The sequence below is a fragment of the Physeter macrocephalus genome, chromosome 14, assembly GCF_002837175.3.
Source record: "Physeter macrocephalus isolate SW-GA chromosome 14, ASM283717v5, whole genome shotgun sequence".
Taxonomy (NCBI): Eukaryota; Metazoa; Chordata; class Mammalia; order Artiodactyla; family Physeteridae; genus Physeter; species Physeter macrocephalus.
Window position 1 is genome coordinate 9,897,356 of NC_041227.1, and position 15,211 is coordinate 9,912,566.

The following is a 15,211-nucleotide window of genomic DNA, read 5'->3' on the forward strand; positions in this document are numbered from 1 at the left end:
GTCATGTTGCACCTTGCAGAGGCAGGACTGAAATTCAAGGGTGCCTGTGACATACCCGTCTCCTTCCCAGGCAGTAATGTGAACAGTGCACACTTCATTTCTTGCAGTCAGGGTAGTGGTTACTTCTGGGTGGGTGGGGTAGGGGTGACTGACGGTTTGTTTGGTTAGGCACTGGTTTTGATAATATTCGATAAGAAATACATGTTTACATGTCTGGTTTTCATTCTGGTAATTTTCTTCTTTCCTTCCTTCCTGCTTTCCTTCTTTCCATGCAGCAAACCTTTATTGAGCACTTATTTATAATCATGCCAAGCTCCATTGCTAGGTCCTAGTGCTGTGGTATACCAGAAGACCCTTGTGTCCACCTTCATGGATTTATAGCTTACTCTAAACTTAATATAAATTGCAGAGGAGATGGGAGGAAGTGGGAGTGAGTTCTCTGGATTTCCTCTGAAACCAGTGAGAAGGAAAGTAATTTAGTGAAAACGTGGAGAATTCAGAGGGTGGAGGAAATGAGTGAAGAGGCTTCTCAGCCTCAATTTCAGAGATTAACAGTAATAAGTCTTATTTATCAGACACTTTTTATTTTCCAAGTGTTTTGCTTCCGTTCTCTTGTTTTGGTCTCACAACATTAAATGAGGACATTTAATGGAATGAAGACTTGAGTCTCAGAGAGGTCAAGCGACTTTCCTAAGGTCACACAGCCTTGGAGAGATCATCTCCTGGGAGGAGGAGAATGGAAGGCAAATTGGGATCTTGAAGATGGAAAAAAGATTTCAAACAGTTCATCAGAAATGTACTGTGAAGTCAAAATATGCATTTTTCCACTTGTCTGAATTCTTCTCTTTGTGTTTGGTGATGTGGGAAGAGAGAGAGGGTGGTGATTCCTGATCCAGTGGCACTGCTTGCCACACCCTTCAGTGAACGTATGTTTTAGAGTGAATCTGAGGAGCTGGGCAGTTACCATTTCCTTAGCTGGCCTCAGTTTCCCTTGCTTCTCACCAAGTAGATGTGTGACTGCACTCGGATTCTAATGTAAACTCGGCATTAAATGCAAGCCATTTCCTCCTGGGGCTCAACTCCAGGAGCAGCCATCAAGAGTAATCTTAATTATGTGAGATTTCACTTCTCTGTGCCCTTTAGAATCTAACTCCTGTGTCTTGGTCACTCAGCTGTTATCAGTTGGAAGTTTAAAGAATAAAAAAGCTTGCCAGGCAATGCTAAGGGTCCAGCTGCATTGGCTGGCCTCAGTCTGTAGAGGATACAGTTGCCGTGGTAACCCCACACGGTGCTGCTAAGCTGAGGAGTCACTGGGGCGAAGATGGGGAAGGGGATGGGGGAGGCCGGGGTGGGGGTTGTTGGCAGAGAAGGAGCCTGGATGTTATGGATCCCGGTTCTTCTCAGACTCTCTGTGGAGGGGGACCAGTTTCTTGTGCCCCTGGCCCCACCCGTAATCTGTACCAGATGGATCTGTGACCCTGCTGTGTGTGACCAGCATGCAGGTCACGCCACGTGGGTCTGATAATGCCCAGCTGGTCTGTACCCTGTTCCTTGGGGCTCGTCCCGGGATTGCAGGCTCGAACGTCGGAACGGCGTCTAGTTGCTGTAAATGTGTCGAACACTCTCTCTCTGGGGTTCATGGTTTATCTTGTTGTGGATGGGGTCAGAGGAGTCACAGTGTAGGTCTGACCCCAGCACCACCCTCTTCTGGAGGGTTCCAAAGGACTTGGTGAAATACCTGACCACAGCAGCCTGGCCGGTGGGAGATCCCAGCCAGCAGGATGGAGAGGATTGCCACGGTGGGCAGGCGGCAGAGGGTGAGAGCAGTGAGGGTGAGGGGGGGCCGCAGGGGGCACAGCCTAGAAGGAGGGGTCAGAGGTCCGGGGGGTGGAGGGGCACGGGTCGGGAGGTCTTCAAGGGCTTCGTGGGGACCGTGATGAGTGGAGAGCAGGAGCCCGGCTAAAGGGAGTGGCCGAGCTCAGCATCTGCTGGTGACACAGTGAGGACCGAGCAGTCGGTGGCACCAGGTCTTCCGATTTTCCAGAAGAAGCCAGAAATCCCTATGCTTTATGTGAAAGTTTCTGCATTGAAAGGTTGGCACCTAATTCAAAACCTTAAGAGCACTGAGCAGACCAAAGCAGCGCAGCTGTGTGCTGGTGGTGTGCTCCCTCTGGGTGGCTGAGGCCAGGGTTCGCATCTCCTGGAGACAGTTTTGCTTTTGGGCACAGGGGGTGTTGCAGGGAAGGGCATTTCCAGTAGCCTTTGAAGGCGTGGAGATTGGCCGGTGCCAAGTGGGGGACACTGCCCTTGGGGGCCCCTGTTGTTAGGACCCTCTCAAACCCTGGATGTTGGGAATTGAGACTGACCCACGTCTGCCCCGGGATGAGTGCCACGGCCGTGCGGCTGTCCCTACTCGGCCCAGGCTCGGCTCCCACCGTCCGACCATCTGCTGGGGGGACGGGCCTGTGCTCGCGGGAGCTGCCAGCTGCCCAGGAGCGGGCAGGCGCCCTCCCCGGCCCGCCATCTGCTGAGTGCCTCTCTGGAAGGGAATTGCGCTGTGCAGAGCGCTGTGCGCCATCAAGTCGGGGGGGTGGGGACCTCAGTGTTTCCCCCAGGAGACACAGCCCCAGCGCTTCGTCTGGGGCTGGACTCTTTCACCAACTCTGTTTAAACCTCTCTAAACAGAGGTTTAAACACCTCTTGGTGTTCCAAGAGTGAGGGGCCAGCAGAGAGAAGGTTAGGGCTTTTCTTTATCCAGCAGAGACCAGATTGTTTGTATTCCTGGGGTCTTTCCTGAGCGCTTGGCAGGGCTGCCCCTTCTCATGTTTCAAGTCTCAGCTCAGATGTCCTCAACTCAGAGACAGCGTCCCTGGCTGCCCAGCACACGCCGGCAGCCTCGCCGGTCCACCCCTGTGTGTTCCTCTGTTTCATCGTGGTACCCACCTCTCTCCGTGGTTACCGGTGTCCTGCTTTCCTTCTTGACTGTCTGTCTTCCCCACTGGGTGGAGTGTTTTCCTGGCACACACTGGAAAGGGAAGACAAATGTAAATTTTTGATAGATATTGCCAATTTTCCTTCCAAAATAGGCTATTCCAATTGGCACCTCAGCCAACAGCGAACATGACAGAGTCCATTCCCCCACCTCTTGGCTAACACTGAATGTTCTCAGTCTTTTGAGTTTTTATTAATAGGATGGGGGTGAAAATGATTTATTTGGCATTTCTTTGGTTTTTCACTAGATGAAGCATCTTTTCTAATGTTAATTGGTCATTTGTGTTTCTTCTATAAATTGTTTACAAGAATTGATACCTTTTATTTTTAATTATGCTGGGGGGATGGAAAAGAGGGGGTGGGGAAGTTCTCAGGAAAGAATTGTCATCTGGACAGACATCCCCCAAATGTGCTAGTTACACACCGAATCTGAGAGGAATCAGACTCCCTGAGAAGAACGTGCTCTAATAAGAGGGGTGTGTTCATAAGTTTCCATAATTGTTGATGAAGCTGTAGGCACCTCTGGAAGTCTCTACCGTCTTGCCTGCTATCGTCGGAGGCTGCCGGACCCCACAGGCCAGCGCTCACCAGTGGAACTTTTAGCAGTAGTGGGAATGTCCTGTATCTTCACTGCCCTGTATGGCCGCCACTGGCCTTATATGGCTGTTGAACCTGAAATGTGGCTAATGAAAATGGGGGACTGTATTGTATTTAATTTTAATTGTATTTAAATGTGAATGGCCACATGTGGCTAGGGGCTTGCCTACCCTCAGTGCGGACATAGGTCTTGGTTGGCCCCGACGTGAACTTTGCAGCGTCTCACAGTGTGGATACTGGTTTGAGGAAATATCCTCCTCAAGCGGGTCGGACTCTTCTGTCTGTAAGCCTGCCTGTCTGTACTCACATTTCTTTGGGTTGTTTTTCTCACCTTAGGTACTATTGTGGGTGTTGTTCTTTACACGGGGAGAGAACTCCGGAGTGTCATGAATACCTCAAATCCTCGAAGTAAGGTGTGTACAGAGTCACAGGATGTGTTTCCTTGCCAGAACTTTCTGACCTGATGTAGTTTGATGATTGGTGTTGGTGGGGTGAGAAGCTAGATTTAAAAACAGGAACCCCTGACAGTGTGACTTCATTTATACAAACTATCTCTTCACGTACGTGTATGTGCATAGGTATGTGTGTATGTATAGATACACACGCACAGTATATAAATATGTATTCGCATGTACAGGCAGCCTTTGGAGAGGTGATGGTTCTATTCCAGACCACCATGTAAAATGTGTATCACAACAAAGCAAGTTAACACGAATTTTTCGGTTCCCCAGTGCGTTTAAAAGTTATGTTTACACTATCCTATAGTCTGTTAAGTGTGCAGTAAAAGCATTATGTCAAAAAAAACCAATGTACAGGGCTTCCCTGGTGGCGCAGTTGTTGGGAGTCCGCCTGCCGATGCAGGGGACACGGGTTCGTGCCCCGGTCCGGGAGGATCCCACGTGCCGCGGAGCGGCTGGGCCCGTGAGCCACGGCCGCTGAGCCTGCGCGTCCGGAGCCTGTGCTCCGCAACGGGAGGGGCCGCAACAGTGAGAGGCCCGCGTACCGCAAAAAAAAAAAGAAAAAAAAAAACAAAACACCAATGTACATACCTTAATTTAAAAATACTTTATTGCCCCAAAATACTAACTTATCTTCTGGCAACACAGGGTTGCCACACACCTTCAATTTGTAAAAAGCCTCAGTATCTGTGAAGCTCACGGCAGTTAAACCAGGACAGCTTGTAAATGAATACATAACGTTTTAAAAGCTTTTAAAATGAACTGATGAGTCCTTACTGTTTGCCACGTCTTGTGCGGCATCCATCGCGTGCACCTCATTTAATCCTTACGCCAGTCTGTGCGCACAGGTGCTTCTGCAGCCTCATCTTGTAGAGGAGAAATGGCCTGGAGAAGGACCACGCTCTGGCCAAGCTGTGTAGACCTGGCTTCAAACGCACACTGAGCTGCTGTGGCAGGGCGAGCGGGGTCGGCTCTGCGGTCTGCCTGGTGGCCCTGTTACTGCTTCCTTCCCACCAGCACCCTCCCTCCCAGCTCCACCCCTCCCCCAGTTTCTTGGAGTCAGAGTATTGCAGAGTGGTTTTCTTTGTCAATACTGTGAACAGATGCCAGTCATTTCACCCTGCTGTTACAACCCCCACGACGACCGTCGTTATCACAACTATAAATGTCACCTATTTGATGTTTTAGCTGTATCCGGGGCCACGTTCCTGCGAAGTGATGGGTTTCACGTGCTGGTTCCATTTTTAAAGAATATACATTAAGATAAATATGTAGTCATTAAAATACTAACGTTCGTGAATGCAGCACCTAAAAATCAGGGGCCACCAGTGGCGTGTGCCCTGAATTTCCAGGCAATAGGGAATTAGTGCGCGGTGTGCTGCGCAGAGTTGTAGGACTGAGCCATTTTACAGGCCGCTGTGTGGGATGGTAGAGGCCACGCCGTGCAAAGCATCGCTGAAGGCAGCAGTAACCCACTTATGTGATTCCAAGGCTAAATCTAAATTCATTAAGAAAAAATCGAAATCGGATTCTTTGAAGTCCCTTGGATGTCTGTTAGCCTTTGGAGCCCAGCGTTCTCACCCCAAGATGTGGGGATCCGTGGAGCCCACTGTCTTGCCCGAGGTAGAGGTGTTCATGGGGGAAGGACCAGTCCTCCGGGTGGGCTGTGGGTTGCACCAGCTAACCACAAGCTTCGCTCTGTGCGTTGTCCCACAGATTGGCCTGTTTGACCTGGAAGTGAACTGCCTAACAAAGATCCTCTTTGGAGCTTTGGTGGTGGTGTCTCTGGTCATGGTCGCCCTCCAGCACTTCGCCGGACGTTGGTACCTACAGATCATCCGCTTCCTCCTTTTGTTTTCCAACATCATTCCCATCAGGTAAGCGGAGAACAAGCTTGCGTTTAAGTGCTGCGACCTTTGCTTCTCTCTCTTCATTCAAAGGTCATGGTTTTGCGGTTTTGAGAAGGAGCTGGGCCCTTTGTAGAGTGATGACCAAGGACAGGCAGGGTCAGGAGTGTAGGCGGCGCTCTGGCTGGAGCACTGGATGGGCACATTCCTCCCTGAACCATCCTTTCTGGAATTACTCTCTGCTCAAAAGGTCTGGCCTTGCCCAGTCTCAGTGTACACTGGACATGCCATTTAGATTTCATCTTATTTACCAGCCCCAAGAGGTTGGTGGTGACCCGTGGGAGTGCTGTGTTGAGAAGGATTCTGAGCCTGAGTCTGGACTTATGGTGCTTGATTAGCAGTGGAAGCTTGGTGGCACATGCCAGACAATTGTTCGCCTACCTCATTTGAAGGCTGAATAAATGGTTAAAAAAAAAAAAAAATATATATATATATATATAATAGTCATAGTAGGAAAAAAAATTCACAGTAGCCAAAGAATAAAATAAAAGTCATCTCTAATCTCACAACTAAGTGATAATTGCTGTTAATATTTTGGGTTATATGTTTTCTAGACAGATTTCTACTTTAGAAAAAGGAGAATTTGCTCTACATAAAAATCCACTCCCACCCTCCGCTTTTTTTTTTTTCTAACAAAGGATGTGTTGCAAATAACTTTTCACATCAAATATACTTGCACACTGTCATTTATTAGAACTGCTGTAGTATGTATTCTATGCCTGATAATTTATTTAGACCCATGTTGTTGGATGCTTGTTTCTACTTTTTCCCCATAATAAATGATCGGTAAATAATTATAAAATAAGCCATATCTTTTTCCCTCAGACTTCTAGTGCTTATAATCTCTCTCTCACACTTGATCTATTGCCCTGTATTTTGTCTTGCTCTTTTGTGTATTTACATCATCCCAGCTAGACTTTGTCTTTTACCGAAGACAGAGATTGTGGTTTTGGTACAACAGCATGAATAGAAGAAGGGGATTGAACCCCAAGCTAGTGTGCTCTGGATGATGGTTTCAAAGAATAAATAAGTCTAATCTACTGCTAACAAAAGGGTGTTTGTGCTGTCATGTTGTGTATAATAGTAGTCTTTAAAGTTCTGTCTACCACGTGACTGAAAATCGGTGCATTGAATCTGCATATGGGCCAGGGCTAGCCAGTGAAATAGTTAGCAATTTAATCAGTTTATAGGATTATGAATGAATTTGAAGATTTCTTTTTATTGTTGGCAATGAAATATTTAAAAATGAGTATAACACAGGGACTTCCCTGGTGGCGCAGTGGTTAAGAATCTGCCTGCCAATGCAGGGGACACAGGTTTGAGCCCTAGTCCAGGAAGATTCCACATGCCGCGGAGCAACTCAGCCTGTGCGCCGTAACTACTGAGCCTGCGCTCTAGAGGCCGCGTGCCGCAACTGCTGAAGCCCGCGTGCCTAGAGCCTGTGCTCTGCAACAAGAGAAGCCACTGCAATGAGAAGCGAGCGCGCCACAACTAAGAATGGCCCCTGCTCACCACCACTGGAGAAAGCCCGTGCGCAGCAACGAAGACCCAACACAGTCAAAAATAAATAAATTAATTTTTTAAAATGAGTATAAGACATAAAAAGGAATATTATTCAGCCTTAAAAAGGAAGGGGGAAAAAAGGGAATTCTGACACATGCTGCAACATGGATGAACCCTGAAAACATTATGCCAAGTGAAATAAGCCAGAGACAAAAGAACAGATCATATGTGATTCCACAGTACGAGACCCCTAGAGCAGTCAAATTCATAGAGACAGAGAGTAGAATGGTGCTTGCTGGAGGCTGGAGAAGGGGAAATGGGGAACTACTGTTTAATGGGTATAAAATTTCAGTGTAGGAAGCGGAAAAAGTCCTGGAGATGCATGGTGATTATGGTCCCATAACAATGTGAATGTACTTGATACCATTGAACTGTACACTTAAGATGCTTTAAATGGTAAATATTATGGATATTTTACCACAATGTAAAAAATGAATAAGGTATCAAAAATGCATTAGCTCAGAGGACTACTATTTTTTTTTAAGTAAGGCTAAAACAACTACCTTTTCAATATTTTAAAACTATCTTAAATTCTTATATTTTATTTTGGTCCATAACAGAATCGCTTCATGGAAATTTGATAGCGGTGTTGAATCTGTGGATTCAGCCCCAGCAGTGTGCTTCTGCAGGGGGTGATTCCAGGTTTTATGGCACAAACGATGTGCATTTAGAGTCCTTGTTGAGATACAAGCAGCCTTATGGTTATCCCGTTAACCTGTGTGCTCTGGGTCTCTGACAGTCTGCGCGTGAACCTGGACATGGGCAAGATCGTGTACAGCTGGGTGATTCGCAGGGATTCGAAAATCCCCGGGACCGTGGTTCGCTCCAGCACGATTCCCGAGCAGCTGGGGAGGATTTCCTACCTACTCACAGATAAGACCGGTGAGTTTCCTGGGGCCCTCGCAGGATTCAAGGTCGAAGAAGGTGCTTGGAATCTCTTTCTGGAGGTGTTAGAGATGCATGCTACAGCTCTTTTTATTTTCTTCATCTTTTGATGATGACAGACTATTTGGTGATGATGATGATGATGATGATAGCAGCAAAGCCTTACTTCATGCTGATTATGTACAAAAGCACCATTCTGGGTATTTATAGTCACTTACTTAATCCTCCCCCGGTGTTGTGAGTTCGGGGGTATTAAGTGACTTGGTGGTTAAGTGACTTGTCAGGAGCACATAGTGGCAGAAGCAGGCTTTGAACTCAGACAGTCTGGCTTCAAGTCCTGACCTTGAAACCACACCTCAAAATACTGCTCCACAGTTTAACATCTGTCAAGTTAACGAGGTTGTCGTAGTGGTTGAGAGCAAGTGCGGAGTGGGGAGACCTGGGTTTTAGCTTCCTCTCTACCATTCAGGGAGCATGGGATAAAAGGGAACGTATTGCAAAGATTGGGGAAATCAGAGCAAAACTAGGTTTCAGGAAGGAGAAGAACCAGGAAAGTTCTGGCTGTGTCAGCATCAGGACCCCTGGGATGGTCTCCTGACTTGACTCTACTCATCCTCTGTCGATATGCCTGTCTGCTCAAGGTTTAGATTCCTTCAAGATAGAATCTGATTGGCCTCATGTATGTCACGTGCTGCCCTCTTGGCCATTGGAATGAGTCAGGCACCCTGATTGACGCTCCCTCTGGGCCATCCCAGGGAATGAGGGTGAAAATTCCCCCTGGAAACCTGGGGTTCTATTTTCAGAAGAAATTCTGGGATTCCGGGCTGACAAAATATTACAGGTGTCTCATCCAGCAGGAGCAGTGCTGAAACCAGTCTGTGACATATAGTAAACTCTCAAAAAAAAATAAAAGCCAAATAGCTATCATTACTGTTAATAATAATAAGAGCTCCGGGATGTAGGCAGTTACTGATTTGTCTTGTGTTTCAGGAACTCTTACCCAGAATGAGATGGTTTTCAAACGACTCCATCTAGGCACCGTGGCCTATGGCCTCGACTCAATGGATGAAGTACAAAGCCACATTTTTAGTATTTATACCCAGGTAAAGCCTTCTGTTTTGATACCCAAACAATTGTTTTACATTTATTAACACCTATATTGAGAAGAATTCATAATACCTTATGATTCACTCATTAAAAGTGTACAGTTCGGTGTTTTTTTGTATACTCAGAGTTGTGTAACCATCACCACAGTCAATTTCATCTTCATCACCCCAAAAGGAGGCCCTGTACCCATGGACAGTCAGTCACTCCTCACTTCCCCCCACCCAACCTTCCCTTCCAAACCCCTGGCAACCACTAATCCTTCGCATTTTGAATAGACCTGCGTTTGAGGTTTTTTTCCCCACCCTCCTCATCCCCAGGGTTAATCTACCGAAATACTAATGGATACTGGGGAAAACATAAGAAAAAATTATTTGCTAGTAACTGGTGCCAGAAAGAACTTTGAGAACCTAATCGTTGGTTTTCCTTCAAGTTTACAAACATGCTTACTTTTTCCTTTTCCCCCGTTATGAGCCAAAGCAGCATAATTAATGGGCTGCTTGTGACATAATCACGGTATAACCGATCAGCTTTAGTTCCTCGTCTCTTTTCAACTCAGCAATCTCATGGAAGAAATTATCAGAGATGACGGTCAACTTATCTGCTCCTGATTTCCGCCCCCACCCACAAGGTTTTTCAAAACTGGTCATTTTTTTTTTAGAGAAAGGTATTACTTGTAAGTGTCCTAAGAGTCCTAAAAAGTTAGACCGGCGGGTCCCCCACCTTGGCTGCTCATCAGAATGACTGGTGATGTTTTAAATACAGAGTAAAAACAAAACAAAAGACATTAACCTGGGTCTGGTACCCTAGAGATTCTGACTGATTAAGATGACAGGAGAGTCTGGGCTTCTGGGTTTTAAAAGAAAGAAAGATGACAAAACAAACAAATCCCTTGGTAATTCTGAGACACACCCAGGGCTAAGATGGACTGCATTAGACCAGCTACGTGTCATGACACTTGTCTGGGGGCAATAGAATAAAAAGGCCATGTTTTGCTTAAATTTGTCCAAATAGATAATGATTCCATAGTCTGAAGGCCGATTAAAAATGTATTTTTGTGGAAGAGTTAGAGGTGGGCTCTCTAAATGCTTTGTGATACAATTATAGTCAACATGTAATTTGCCGGAATGTTCGCTAGCCTGCGCACCTGGACTTCCGGGGTATCTCCTGAAAATGGGGGGGCAGGGGATAGTGTGGAAGTGGGGGTGGATTTTAAGTGGAGAACAGTTTGTTTGATCCATGTCACGTCATCACCTACTACCAGCCGCGAAGCCCTTGTCGTTCTTCTAGGCTCCCTGCGTGGGCATTGTGGCTTGTCCCCAAATGGTCCATCGTCCTTCTTCAAAGGTGGACTTCAAGACTATTAAAAAAGTCACAAAGACTTGGTTGGACGGAGAGGAAAAGCCACAGTCAGCCCCTGGTTCCTTTCTCTCTCTCTGACCTGTCTTCCCCTGTGAGGTGACGTGGTGTCTGTGCTGGGCTCTGTGTGTCACTCTTAGGGGGTTCCGCTCTTAGCCAGCTTCTGTCACCCTGTTGAAGCTGACGGCTCCCATGTCTGTGTCGGCCCCGCCAGGAGCTTTGGCCTGGACTACACCTGCATACTTGGCGTCACCGCTTGTGGGTCATGAGGACGGTGCACCCACCATCCCGACATTTTTCCTGCATCCCGTGCACTTGCTTCTCTAAGCTGTTCTTGTTTGAGTAAGCACCACTCCCATTTACCCTGTTAGCTCCGTCCAGGGATTTGGGAAGTGCCCGTGCTTCCTGCCCCGTGACCACCTGCCTTCGGTCGTGGCCCTGCTCCCCCCACATCACCTGTTTGGCCTTTTGTCTTCACCCCCTGTCGCTCACTAGGCAGGAACTACACGCTCCCTTGCCTGGCGGTCTGCAGTGACCCCCCTGCAGGCTTTCCCTGTTTCCCTCCCGGGAGCACAGGGTCGCCCTCGTACTGGCAGCTCCCCGCAGGGCCTGAGGCCTCCCTGTGGTCCAGCGAGGCCTGCATCCCCTGCTGCCACCTCTCCCGCTGTTCACTCTCTCCTCCCGCTCACCCCGTTACGCCAGTGCCCGCAGCATTCAGGGCAAGGCGAGCAGCCTCGCGTCTGTGTCTTGGAACATTCTTCCCTCGGAACCGTCGGTCCCAGCGCCTCCCGGGCCCCTCCTGAGGGGTCAGTGTGTGGATCGTCATGCTTCTCAGCACCCGGCCGAGTCCCGCCCGCCTCTCAGCCCCGTCTCAGCGGTGCCGGCTGCCGACGGTCACGTTAGACAGCTTCGTAGACCTTGGGGTGCACCCTGGCGAGAGGCACACCCCTGCCCATGCTGGCGGTGTTTTTAAGAGCTTGTGGTATTGACAGAAGCCATCCTTTCTCAGGATATTTGTGTAGTTCAGCTTTTGTGGCCCGTTTTCGGTTTAGCACAGATAACACTGTGTAAAGTCTTAAAAGTTCTTACCGTGAACTCCTTTTTTTTTAAATTTTTATTTATTTATTTAATTTTTGGCTGCGTTGGGTCTTTGTTGCTGCGCACAGGCTCTCTCTAGTTGTGGCGAGCTGGGGCTACTCTTCGTTGTGGTGCGCGGGCTTCTCATTGCGGTGCCTTCTCTTGCTGCAGAGCACTGGCTCTAGGCTTGCGGGCTTCAGTAGTTGTGGCACATGGGCTCAGTAGTTGCGGCTCGTGGGCTCTAGAGCACAGGCTCAGTAGTTGTGGCGCACGGGCTTAGTTGCTCTGCGGCTTGTGGGATCTTCCCTGACCAGGGATCGAACCTGTGTCCCCTGCATCGGCAGGCAGATTCTTTTTTTTTTTTTTTTTTTTTTTTCGGGACGCGGCCTGTCACTGTTGTGGCCTCTCCCGTTGCAGAGCACAGGCTCTGGACGCGCAGGCTCAGTGGCCATGGCTCACGGGCCCAGCCGCTCTGCGGCACGTGGGATCTTGCCGGACCGGGGCACGAACCCGTGTCCCCTGCATCGGCAGGCGGGCTCTCAACCACTGCGCCACCAGGGAAGCCCGGCAGGCAGATTCTTAACCACTGTGCCACCAGGGAAGTCCTTACCATGGACTCTTAACTCACCACCCTTCCTCAGCGGAAGCTCGTAAATTGATTTGCCAGTCCCGGCCTTGGGTTTAAAGTAGCTGAGTGTGATGGGGAAAGACCGAGGCTGGTGTGCACACTCCACCCCCTAAGGCCACATGCATCCTTCTTTCCGGACGTCGAAAAGCCCCGCGGTAAACACATGACTACTTTTGTGATGACAAGTACAAAGGCTTTCCTGTGGTTTTTAAACAGCTTTATTGAGGTATAACATACATACCATAAAATTCAGCCATGTTCACTGTAGTATTCAATGATTTTTTTAGGTAAATTTACAAAGTTGTGGAACCATCCCCATAATCCAGTATTAGACCACCACCCCAGATGATTCTCCCGAGCCCATTACAGCCATTCATCTGACTTTTAGTGTTTAATAATAGGATGTTGTAACAGTGTCTCCTAAGGTAGAGTATTTGGAACTCCTGGCTCAGATCGCTAGGGACAGAGTCAGAATCTCTAGGAGTGGTGCGTGAACCTACAGTTTTAACAGGTGAACCAGGTGATTCCCAAGTAAAACAGAGTTTGAGAATAGCTACCGCACATCTGAAGTTCGTCCTTATTTTTCAGAGTGTCAGTGTCTAAATCTGTGGACTCCAAAACAGAGTTTGCAAGGAGACCCATTGAGGTGCAGGAGGAAAAGATTAGAATGTCTATTCACATTTCATTTTCATCTTCAAAATTAAAGCAAAATTTAAACTTTACTAATAGCTTTAAGATTGACCCTGGGACCCCCCACTCCATATATCAGATGAACTTTTATCAGGCACAGTCCTTGAGGTGTCCTGCGAAAGGAGTTGGAATTCTACGATTGTTTATTTTCAGAACATTGAAATTCAGATTGTGTTTTATGAGTGTCCAGGTGACTGGTTTTAGGGATGTTATTTAACTAAAGTAATCTCGTAAAGAGGAAAGAGGGCAGGTGGCTTTACAGGATTCCTGCAGGGAAACTCCAGATGATCAATACAAGCCCAAGTGAACCACAAGGAAATGGCCAACACATTATGAGATAAACCCATGACAGGCTAAGGAGATGTGATGATTTTTCCTCTGGCTTATTCATTTACTTATTGGCACCTTTAAAAAACTGAGAGAGAATTCACAAACCGTAACATTTACCCATTAAGTGTACAGGTCAGCGTTTTTTAGTATATTCTCAACATTGTGCAGTCGTCACTGCTATCTCATTTCAGAATGTTTTCACCAACCCAAAGAGGGATCCCCGATCTCTTAGACTCCCACCCCTCCCCCAGCCCCTGGCAACCACCCGTCTACTTTTTGTCTCTGTGGTTTGCCTGTTCTGGACATTTCAGATGAAGGGAATCAATCAGTACCTTTTGCACCTGGCTTATTTCACTTGGCATGGCATCCCCAAGGTTGCAGCACGTGTCAGCGCTTCATGCCCCTTATGACAGATACGACAGTTTGAATCTATAATTTTAAATAATTTACATAATTATAATTTAAAATCTGTAATTCTCAGTGCCCCTTACCCTGAGTATATGTTATTTTGAGGTATTAGCTAATTCTGTGAAATACAGTCTTTTCATTTTTATCATATTATTTTAGAATTTTTTTGTTTCATAATGCACAATACAATATTTATACAATTTAAATATACATGTGTGGAAGGTACTTAAATTTTTTTCTCAACACGTTCAAAGTATTTTGAGACGACTAGTCTTTATTACCTGGAATATGTAGTCATCTATTTTATTTTACTCCCCTCAGCAAGTGGAAATATCTTTAACTTTTATTAATATATGTATCTGAAAAAAAAAATGGATGACGATGGGAAGTGAGAGGCTCGTGGTGTCCTGTGTCAGAGAAGACCAAGACCAAGAGTGTTCTTCTAGGCTGTTTTGTACATGTAAATTCTTATTTTTCAAGAAAACATAGTTCACAATATTTCATGTATTTTGATCTGTGAACTGTGATTTTTTTCACTTAACGTTTTGTCTCTGATATTGTTTTAGGATTTGTTAGAGTTGGAATTTACTGACCACTTTTTTCCTTTTCTTTTTAATGAGTATGTTGGTGAATGTGTGAGTTTGTGGTTTACTTTCCTGCACAAGATATATACACACAGGATGCATTTGGTTGTCAGTGCTTTGCTGTGTCCCAGATAGTGTACCTCTTGCTTTCTGCATCCATTGGAAACAGAGAAGGTTATGTTTTCTCGAGGAAGAATTTTTCATCTGTGTGTTTTTCTCTGGGACACAGAGCTAACTTTGTTTTTTACTGATTTAAAAAATTCCTAATACTTTCTTAGGATACATTTTTTTTTCCTGCAGAAAAAATAAACAACATGGATAAGCACAAATAAAAAACATTGAAATCACCTGTATTCACATCACTCAGTGATAGCCAGTGTTAACACCTGGGTGTATAAAATGCCAAGCTATTTCTCTGCCTTTGTGTGTCTGTGGAGATGTGTACTTTGTTTCTCTCTCTCTCTGTTCCTTTTTTTCTTTTCAAGAGGAAGGCATCATATTTTTCTAATTCTTTTAAACTAGAGTTGAGCATCAAAACTGTAAAGTTTAAAAATACGTATTGGGCTCTACTCTATTCTTTAAGTGTCAGGAGCCGAAGCATGCATATATATATATATATATATATATATA

At 46.5% G+C, this 15,211-nt stretch overlaps 1 protein-coding gene across 1 annotated transcript in view; it reads left to right on the forward strand.

Moving 5' to 3' along the window:
- The window catches only part of ATP9A (ATPase phospholipid transporting 9A (putative)), a 140,906-nt gene that overhangs the window by 59,944 nt on the left and 65,751 nt on the right, over window positions 1-15,211 (forward strand). Inside the window, exons 10-13 of the mRNA XM_024128332.3 lie at window positions 3,925-4,001; window positions 5,763-5,923; window positions 8,256-8,398; window positions 9,392-9,504. Of these exons, the coding sequence (XP_023984100.1) occupies window positions 3,925-4,001; window positions 5,763-5,923; window positions 8,256-8,398; window positions 9,392-9,504 (494 nt within the window). The remainder of the gene's footprint in view (window positions 1-3,924; window positions 4,002-5,762; window positions 5,924-8,255; window positions 8,399-9,391; window positions 9,505-15,211) is intronic.